This window comes from Mus caroli, chromosome 17 (genome assembly GCF_900094665.2).
Source record: "Mus caroli chromosome 17, CAROLI_EIJ_v1.1, whole genome shotgun sequence".
Lineage (NCBI taxonomy): Eukaryota > Metazoa > Chordata > Mammalia > Rodentia > Muridae > Mus > Mus caroli.
The window spans coordinates 30,181,740-30,191,893 of record NC_034586.1 but is presented as its reverse complement, the minus strand read 5'-3'; the positions used below and the strand labels follow the sequence as shown (position 1 = coordinate 30,191,893).

The 10,154-nt window shown below is 48.2% G+C and overlaps 1 protein-coding gene across 1 annotated transcript; it reads right to left on the bottom strand.

Moving 5' to 3' along the window:
* Nucleotides 1-1,252: 1,252 nt before the first annotated feature.
* On the bottom strand, nt 1,253-1,498 carry LOC115029726 (small integral membrane protein 40-like). Its single transcript, XM_029471084.1, has one exon. It carries the CDS (start codon nt 1,496-1,498, stop codon nt 1,253-1,255), a length of 246 nt encoding a protein of 81 aa, XP_029326944.1.
* Nucleotides 1,499-10,154: the final 8,656 nt, after the last annotated feature.

Below are 10,154 nucleotides of genomic sequence, written 5' to 3'. Positions count from 1 at the left end.
CATGAAGATCAAAAGAGGGTTGACTGATCCCAGGGACTGGAGCTGTGAGCAGCCATGATGAGAAATGGTAGACAGTCGCTGGTTATGAGACGAATACGAAGGGAGCTAGGGTTAGGGAGGCCCTGACCTGGATCAGGGCTGGGAGTCTCAGGAAGGAGGATGCTAGTGTGGGAACACCCGCAGAGGCACCCCAGGCACACTGCTGAGCCTTGTGTCCTTTCTCCAGAGGCAAGGGAAAAATCCTTTCTGCAGACAGGAGCCTGTTTCACAAGGTCTGGGGGGAATTCTGGCCTTTGTCTAACTGCCAGGGACTCTTCTAGAGTCCAGCTTGAGATGGGCCAGGACCCATCTCTGGACCTATGCACGGCCTAAGACCTAACACGTCCTAGATGCATTGCTCCTGGATAGATACTTGAAGAAATTTAAGTCAGAACACCACGTACACATCCATGTTTATTTCTGTAGCAATTGCAATAGGCAAAAGAATAGAAGCAGCCAACTGGCCCATAAAACAGACAAAATGTGGTTCGGACATACAATGGAGTCTTACAGCCAGAAAAAAAACTTAAACCATGATACTTGCAGGAAATCAAAAGGAAATAAAATACACTCTTAAGGGCTGGTGAGATGGCTCAGCGGTTAAGAGCACTGACTGCTGTTCTGGAGGTCCTGAGTTCAAATCCCAGCAACCACATGGTGGCTCACAACCATCCTTAATGAGATCTGATGCCCTCTTCTGGGGTGTCTGAAGACAGCCACAGTGTACGTAAATATAATAAATCTTTTGAGTGAGCAGGGCTGGAGAGAGAAGAAAAAAATGTCTGAGATAGCTACAGTGCACTTTAAATAAATCTTAAAAAATAAAAGAAAAAAAGTACATTCTTAAGCAAAATAAGCTATTCAAAAGGAAAAATTCTTTGTATGCTCTCATGAGGGTTCTAAATTACATTTATATACAGTATGTATATAAAGGTGTGTGTGTGTGTGTGTGTGTGTGTTGCAGACTTGAGTCTGGTTCCCAGTACCCACTTCAGGTGACTAACACCTTCTATAACCCCAGCCCCTAGGGATCCAACACCCTCTAGCTTCCGCGGGCACCTGAACTCATATGTATGTGCACATACCCACAAACAGAAACGCAGATAAACAAAGATAATCTCAGAGCGTTGGCCTTAACTATGTCTTCCACCCCGACCTCGCTAACATCTCCTTTCTCACCTCAGTAGCAAGGACAGGTGGTCTATGAAGATGCTCAGAGTTCCAGAGCTGCCTCCTCCTCAGGGGTCTTCAGGAGCCAGTCCCGAAACTTGGCCCATGGCAGGGGCCACAGCAGTTTGTAAGCAGCCTCCAGCATCAGCAGAGTCAGGAAGAGGACCAAGAAGGCGAGGAAGATCTTGTCCAAAGCCCGCCGCACGGGCCCCCGAGGAGGAATGGGACCCTGGGCAAACGCTAGGAACACGTCCCCCTCCTCCACGCCGCCCTCTTCCTCTTCCGCCATTTTCAAGCAGTCAGACAGCTGGCTAGCTCAGCGAGGGGATGGAAGCCGGCTCAGCATCTCTGGGATTAAAGGGTAAGGGTGTGACGATCCCGCAGCTGCTGGCTTTGACCCCAATTCAAGAACCCAGGTAGAAAGGAGAGAAAGGCTTTTGAGTTTGGGGGCAATTTTTATTTCTTTATAAGTTTTCTGACTCTCTGAGCATATTAACTCTTCCTTCCGTTACCTGGGCTCCCACGATGGGTCAGGGTGTTAGACTGTAACCCCCCATGAGCTGTCTCAGTGGCCCAGGACACTGATGTGAAAGGTCAGGCTGTATATCTAGCTTTAACACATGTAACTCAGCTTTGGAAACAGACATCCCACCCATTATAGAGACCTTAATTGGAATGGACAGGCATTCCTGGCCTCATGGGCCAAGGGTCAGTTTGGGGCCTCTCCTGACAGAGAGGGAGCAAGCTGTAACAACAGGTCAGGGTTGGGTGGGGCTTCTAACAGGGGCGGTGTGAGCATCACTTAGCCAAAGCACGTCAGATTTCTGCCGGTGGTCTTCAGATTGGGAAAAACCTAGCCAGGCTGAGTGGCACATGTCTCAATCCCCAACCTTCAGGATGCTGAGGCAGGAGGATCAGGGTCACTGAGTGGTGTATTTTATAAAAAGATGATGAGAAAAGGAATATGTTTAATGGAAGTACGATGAACTGTGGGGGGGAAGGGGGTACCTCTGTGGGCCCATACTGAGGCATCCTTTTCCCCTGAGGGACCAGCCATACAATAGACAGTATAGTATAGAATATAGTATAGAATAGAGTTTATTCAGGGCATGGGGAGGGGAGTTGAGACAGGGGAGAGAGAGGTGGGGGAGGGGAGGGGAGACTGGCCATGAACACTTGGAGGGAAAGGGGGAGGGGAATATAGAAAAAAAGAGAGGGGGAAAGGGGAGCAAGAGGACAGAGCAAGTGAGAGAGGAGGGGGCAAGCAGCCCTTTTAGAGTGAGTCAGGCATATCTGGCTGTTGCCAGGTAACTGTGGGGTGGAGCCTAAACTAAATGCCAATACTGTGCCTGGCTAGGGGGCACAAGCCTTTAATCCCAGCACTTGGGAGGCAGAGGCAGGCAGATTTCTGAGTTCGAGGTCAGCCTGGTCTACAAAGTGAGNNCCAGGACAGCCAGGGCTACAGAGAAAAACCCTGTCTCAAAAAAACAAAACAAACAAACAAACAAACAAACAAAAAAAGGCAATACTGAAAGCCTGAGTCTAGCTACATGGGTGAGATGTTGTCTCAAAACAAAGCAACAGCAAACTAAATAAGACAATGAAAATCCTAAAAACAAGCAAACTCCCAAACTTCTGGTTCTGTGGTGTCAGGAGGGGGCAATTTTAATTGGACTGCGTACATCAACAGTGTTCACAAGAAGAGCCGTGGTTGGTCAGGTGCTGAGTGGCCACCAAAGGAGAAGGGAAATTCTAAAGAGGCACTTGTGAAACTTGTCCTTGGTGCACATGAGTCACAGTTGACTGTAATTACAGAGGTCAGGGAAGGGGAGGTCTGGCATCAGGAGGGTGGCCACCACAGACACCAAGGGCTTCAAGCATTAAAGGGCTCAGTGTTTCAGTCTCTTGCCCAGTTCTGGGGAACCAGGGTAAGTTTGAGGCAAGACAGAAGAGACAGTTATGGGGACACGGGAAAGGAAAGATGTCCTGTGCCCGGAGTCTGGTCAGAGTCTCTCAGCTAAGCAAGATCTCCTTTCTCCCTTAGTTTTTGGGATGATCTCCTGAAATCTCTGGATTCTAGTGGCTCTGCCTCACTTTGCCATATTATCACCCAATCCAAGGTGCCCAAAGACACCCTGTAAACTCACCTGTTAAACTGAAGGCAAGGTGTCCCCCCATGGAAGGGTGTACCTGGTCTTTGCTACTTTGTGGGTTCTTTTTCCCACCTTTTGGTGTCACCCCTAGCAGGAGATAAGAGAGAACCAAGGAGAGAGGAGGAAAAGGAATTAGGGAAATCCTCACTTCTTGCCTTTTGTTGCTAACAAACTGAAAACAACTTCCCCAAGTGACAAAAGCCCCAACCCACCACAGCCCCGTGGGCTCCAGCATCTACACACCCTCTGAAAAGTCTCCAGAATTCCAAATGCCACACAAATACAGAAACTATCAGCTGCTGTCACAACCATGCCTCTGCTAGAGCCCGAGGCAAATCATAGTCAGCTGCTGTGGACGGCCTGAAGCAACCCTCTAGCCCACACCTGGGGTTAAAATGGAAAACATTCCTTTTTCTCTTTTTGTAATTTTATTTTTATTTGATGTGCATTGGTGTTTTACCTACATGTCCGTCTGTGTGAGACCATCAGACCCCCAGGAACTGGAGTTACAGGAAGTTGTGAGTTGCCATATGGGTGCTGAGAATAGAACCCAGGGCCTCTGGAAGAGCAGCCAGTGCTCTTAACTGCTGAGCCATCATCTCTCCAGCCCTGAAATCACACTCATAATAATTTCTGCGTTGGGTTTTTGTTTGTTTGTTTGGTTTTGGTTTTTCGAGACAGGGTTTCTCTATATAGCCCTGGCTGTCCTGGAACTCACTTTGTAGACCAGGCTGGCCTCGAACTCAGAAATCTGCCTGTGTAAGGCCCTGGACGCCGGGCCTCCGCTCAAGTCCCAGGATGAACTGGCCAGCACCCCAGTGTCCCGATAGAAAACCACACCTGATGCAAACTGCAAGAGGTTTTATTATCAGCTAGCTGAGGACGAAGTCCCTCCGCCTGTGCAGGGCAGGGGAGTTCGACCCCGAGAGGTGACAGTAGGGGGCTTTTAACAGCTATCTGAGGAATTGGGAGGAGTTGGGAGGAGAGTTGGGAGAGTTCTTCTCTTTCGGGTGTCCTTGGTGACATTTACAAGGCAGGAGTGAGGAGTGAGTTCTTTCTGAATTTTTATCTCCGTGTCCTCGGCACAGGAAGGCAGGCATCTCTGGTTGTACAGTATAGAAACAAAAAAAACCTTTTGCAGGCTATAGAGAACAAAGAGCTTCTTTCTAGCTGTAAGCCAGGGTCTCACACCTGCCTCTGCCTCCCGAGTGCTGGGATTAAAGGCGTGTGCCACCATGCCAGGCTGTTTGTTTTTTTAAGAAACCAAAATTCCAGAATTCTCAGTGGCGCATGCCATTAATCCTAGCACTTGGGAGGCAGAGGCAGGCAGATTTCTGAGTTCGAGGCCACCCTGCTCCACAAAGTGAGTTTCAGGATAGCCAGGGCTATACAGAGAAACCCTGTCTCGAAAAACCAAAAAAAAAAAAAAAAAAAAAGAAAAAAAGAATTCTCACTACAGTGGAGCCCACCATTAAGGGCCCTACTAGGGAGAAAGAGGCAGGTGGATCTTTGAATTCAAGGCCAGCCTGGTCTACTTAGAGAGTTCCAGGCCAAGAACAGAGAAACAGAGAAGTTAACTTGAGTCACAGTTATAGTAATGTTGCACAGAGATAAACAGGATGGAGGTGGGGGCGGGAGGGCGGAGGGCCTGTATGTCAGAGCATCTGGAGAGAAATGAAAACCTAAGTCTGTGGTAGAATTGAAACTTTAGCCAAGCCAGGCATGGTGGTGCACTCCTTTAGTCCCAGCACTCGGGAGGCAGAGGCAGGCGGATTTCTAGTTCAAGGCCAGCCTGGTCTATAAAGTGAGTTCCAGGACAGCCAGGACTACACAGAAAAACCCTGTCTCCAAAAACCAAGAAAAAGAAAAGAAACTTTAGCCATGTTTTAAAGTCTGACTTCTGAGTCTTAATCTCCTTTCCTATTTTTCTCTCCTCTATTTTTGTCTTTTAGAGCTAATTTTTTTTCTATCCCAGGGTGGCATTGAACTCACTATAGCTCAGGCTTTTGTGGTGTCTCTGTGACCTTCACAGGCTGCCGAGAGACGGCCCTTAGGAGGTAAGAAGGCAGTTCTGTTCCACACAACTCCTGTAGCTGATGTTGCTTCACACTTCTGGAGTGTTTAATATGTTACATGTATTTAAGGACAACACACTTTGCTGAAAACTGTTCTAGTGATAATTAACTCTATCCCACCTTTACAACAAAGCATCCATAAATCTCCCTTCAGAACAAAGAAAGCTATATACAAACATAGAAACTCTTTGCAAAAAAGCTCCATAAAATCAGGTTCTGTGGATTTACTGAGAAAAACAAATGTGTGATAAGGGTCTGGGGGAGGATCCAAGTGCTAGAAAAGTCTCTAGTCACACAGCACAGAGGTCACCAAACAAGAAACATGTCCCCTTCAGCCTGCTGGGCAGATAACAGACACTGCATTCCTTCTCTTAGAGGAACAGCCCTGTGTGCTTAACACACCAGACTCCCCCAGTGCGCATCCGGGAGCATGAGGACCTCTGTGCCTATTGTATTGGCTTGCCTTTTTTTTTTTTTTTTTNAGTTTTTCGAGACAGGGTTTCTCTGTGTAGCCCTGGCTGTCCTAGAACTCACTTTGTAGACCAGGCTGTCCTCGAACTCAGAAATCCACCTGCCTCTGTCTCCCAAGTGCTGGGACTAAAGGCGTGGGCCACCATGCCTGGCTTTTTTTTTTTTTTTTTTTAAGGTTAATTTCCTTATGTACCTGGGCACTTTGTATGAATGTATATCTGCACACCAGAGGACATCAGATAAGTGTGGGTTGCTATGTGGGTGCTGGGATTTGATCTCAGAACCTTTGGGAAGAGCAGTGAGTGCTCTTAACCACTGAGCCATCTCTCCAGCCCCTAGGCTTGCCTTTAATTCAAAGCAGTCTGCCTCTTTCTCCCGAGCACCAGAATTAGGATTATACTAATGTGTGTCCTGGGCTTTGATTCTTGGGACAAGATCTAGGAAGATCTCTAAAACAGTATTTAAAAACAAATATTTCTGAGAAGAGGCAGTCTATTACTTCATCCCTTAGACATGCCATGAATTTTGTGGTTGTCTTCCAGGAAGCCCTGGATTTAATCTTTCACATTTCAACAACCACCTGTGGTGACGGCCTACAGTCCAACACTGGGGATTTGGAGGCAGGGGAGTCATGAGTTCAAGGTCATCCTCCACTACTTACCAAATTCAAGGCCAGCCTGAGGGACTGAAGACCTTGTCTCAAATAAACAAAGAAGTCTGGCATAGCCGGGCAGTGGTGGTGCATGCCTTTAATCCCAGCACTTGGGAGGCAGAGGCAGGCAGATTTCTGAGTTTGAGGCCAGCCTGGTCTACAGTGAGTTCCAGGACAGCCAGGACTATACAGAGAAACCCTGTCTTGGAAAAAAAAAAAGAGAGAGAGAGAAGTCTGGCATGGTTGCACATGCCTTTAATTCTAGGACACCGGAGGCAGAGGCAAAGGCAGGCAGATCTCTGAGTTCTAAGCCAGTCAGGGCTACAGAGAGAAACCCTGTCTTAGAGAAAAAAGCAGCTTGCTGCTTCGTGTACAGGTTTTCAGAAAGGGTCTCAGTATCAGGCCCTGTAGCCCTGGCTGGCCTGGAACTCGTCATGTAGTCCAGGCTGGCCTTGAATTGACAGGGATCTGCCTTCCTCTGCCTCCTGAAATAACATCCCTGTGGGGTCTACCTCACATGCCCCCCCAGAAAAGGCAGGTGCACTCAACCTGGCCTAGAGAAGGGTTTCTGGCAACCACCAGACTTCCTGGAGAACTTGTGAAACCTGCTCCCCTCTGGCAAAACGAAGCCATTTCTCTTCCCTCTGGCAGAAGGGACAAATGGCTCTCCATAAACAAGTATCTGTGGGTGTGCAGCAAAGCCCATGCTGGCCTCCAGGCGCCATCTGTCCCTATTCACATAAGTTCTGTTATCCAGAGCCCCTACCCTGGCATCCTGGCCCCTCCCTCACCTCAGACTGCTGTCGCTCCCCTCCCCTCCCCCATATCTACACTAAAAACCATCCCTGATGATGTAACAGTCATGTTGAAGAGATCAGCTCATCAACTTTGGGAAATTACACCAGACCCCTCCCATCCTGAAAGCGAAAGGTCAGTCAGTGCTCTTAACCACTGAGCCATCTCTCAATCCTGCCCCTTATGTTGGTCCTGGAACTCACTCTGTAGACCAGGCTGGCCTCGAACTCAGAAATCCACCTGCCTCTGCCTCCCAAGTGCTGGAATTACAGGCGTGTGTCACCACTGCCCGGCTATGTCAGCCTTTTCTTAACTGAGTCCCCTCAAGTAACATCTGGTGTTGAACACCCAGGAGACAACCAATGGATTCCCAGAGGCCTGGCCTCTCCTAACTGAACAGAGCTGCTAATCTGACTCTCCTAAGAGAATTCATGTCACTGAGTCAGGAAGTTTCTCTCACCCGAATGGGCACCTATTACATGTAAAGGGACGCCTCTCCTTTGTGACTCAGGATATTTCTAACAAGTCTCTTAGTCTGGTTGGGGCTGGTGCTAACTGAAGTTCTTGTCACCAGGGTGTCAGGTCCAAAGGAAACTCCCAGTTCCCCAAACTCCAAAGGGCAGTCGGAATATCCAGAAATGAGCTCCACCTGGCCTATAGGAGGATTTCTCATAGATACAGCCTGAAGCCAGCATTCCTCGGGAACTTGTGAATCTGGCTCCCACTTTCTGAAAGGAGTCATTTCCCTTACTTATGGCAGAAGGGCCATGTGACTACCTGTGGCACCTATTGGCATATCAAGATGCATGGTGGTCTCCAGCCTGGGTCTCCATCTGCTTGGATATGGGTTTAAGCCATTAGAAAGCCTTTATGCACCAGCCAGGGACTACACTGTGTGCTTGGGATCCCAGTAGCATTGAGCTGTTTGCAGAGTGAGCTTTTAAGGGTGAGGGTTGGGGGGTGGGTGTGCAAGCACAAGCACCCACGCACACACGCATGCACACTGATGTTCTGGGTTGCCATACTTCAGTTAACAAGAACAGTTAGCCAGAAGTGGAACTACAGAAACCACAGGTTAGCACAGGTAGAGAGATTTCTAGAACTATAGATTTTGATGGACTAGGTCTTTCTTTACATTTTGTCAGGGGATGCTGTCTTGTGCTGAGCCTTACAGCCTGAATGGCACTTGCATCCTAGAGCCAGTAGTGCTAAGGTCTGGGGACCTCCTAAGTCCTGGGGCTTGTTTCACAGGCTCCATCTCTAGCCTTACTGGGACCCTGTCACATGGAAAGGGACACCTTGGCCAGTTGGAACATTCCTCTCTCTGACAGGTCTCTCAGTCCACTTGGGAACACCCTGAATTGAAATTCTTGCTGACAGGATTCTTACCTTTCCCTGTTGCATCCTTGCTGGCCCCTTTCCTAAAGTCACTCCCATCTCCCCCTTCTCTGCCCCAGGGTCCCTCCTCACTGGTCCCTCAGCTTGTTCCTGGAGCCAGAGCTCCGCAGGCTCATAATCTCTTTCCCTCCTCAGACCCTGAGACTCAGAGATGTTGCTAAAGCCTCCCTGTTTTACTGCTTGGCTCCAGAACATTCAGTCTCCAAATTCTGGTACATTGTGACAACTTTTACCACTGAGAATCTCTTATCTCTAAACTCTCACCACTCCTCACATCCTTCTGTCCCTGCCTTCCCTGCTCCATGCTCGCATCTCTAAACTCTCACCACTCCTCACATCCTTCTGTTCCTGCCTTCCCTGCTCCATGCTCACATCTCTAAACTCTCACCACTCCTCACATCCTTCTGTCCCAGCCTTCCCTGCTCCATGCTCGCATCTCTAAACTCTCACCGACTCCTTACATCCTTCTGTCCCATCCTTCCCTGCTCCATGCTCGCACTAGTTCCGCTCTCAGATCACTAACTTCAGTCTTACAAAGATTCACACTGCTTTTCCATATGGATAATATTTTAGAAATTGTTTTATGCTGTTCTACTCTATAAAAAGGCTGACTCTGGAGTTAGGTCATGGCCCCGGCTTTCTCCAGAACCAAGCATGCTTGTTTCAAAATTTCCTCCAAAATCTCTGTCCCGGGTGAGGCGGGGCACCCGACTCTGAGACAGGGTGAAAGAGAGCAAAGCAGAAAGGGCCAAGAAAGACGCTGTGTGCTCGAAATCAGCTAAAAAGTAAAGTATTCCCAACAGCTTACAGCTGCATAGCCCACACTCCTTGGCTTGAATTATCTCTCTGAACACTCTGTTCTCTTAAGAGCTCCAGAACTTTTGCTAAAGTATAAACTTTATCTCAATATTTGTAAGACCATTGTGTAATAAACTTTCTTTTTCTCAGGGTAAGTTCGTAGGGTGTGGCTAAAATCAAGAACAACACACAAATAGCTTAAGAGTTGGAACAGCAGGCTTGTATGCAACCTGGAGCCCACTCTTGTTTAGGAAAATAGATTTTGTTGTTGTTTATCACCGGCTGTCTCCCCAGCTAGCTTCCTAAGTGATGACACCGGGACTTCTCATCAGTTATGAAAGCTGGGCCCCAGCTTAGGCTTGTTGCCCACTAGTTGGTATGACTTAAACTCACCTATTTCTATTAGTCTACATTCTGCCACAGGCTGTGTTACCTCACTCAGCTTTGTATGAAACCAATCAGAAGGGGTTGGAGGGAGTGTGTACAAGATGCAGCTTTAAGAATAAAATAGGGGGGCTGGTGAGATGGCTCAGTGGGTAAGAGCACCCGACTGCTCTTCCAAAGGTCCAGAGTTCAAATCCCAGCAACCACATGTTGGCTAAC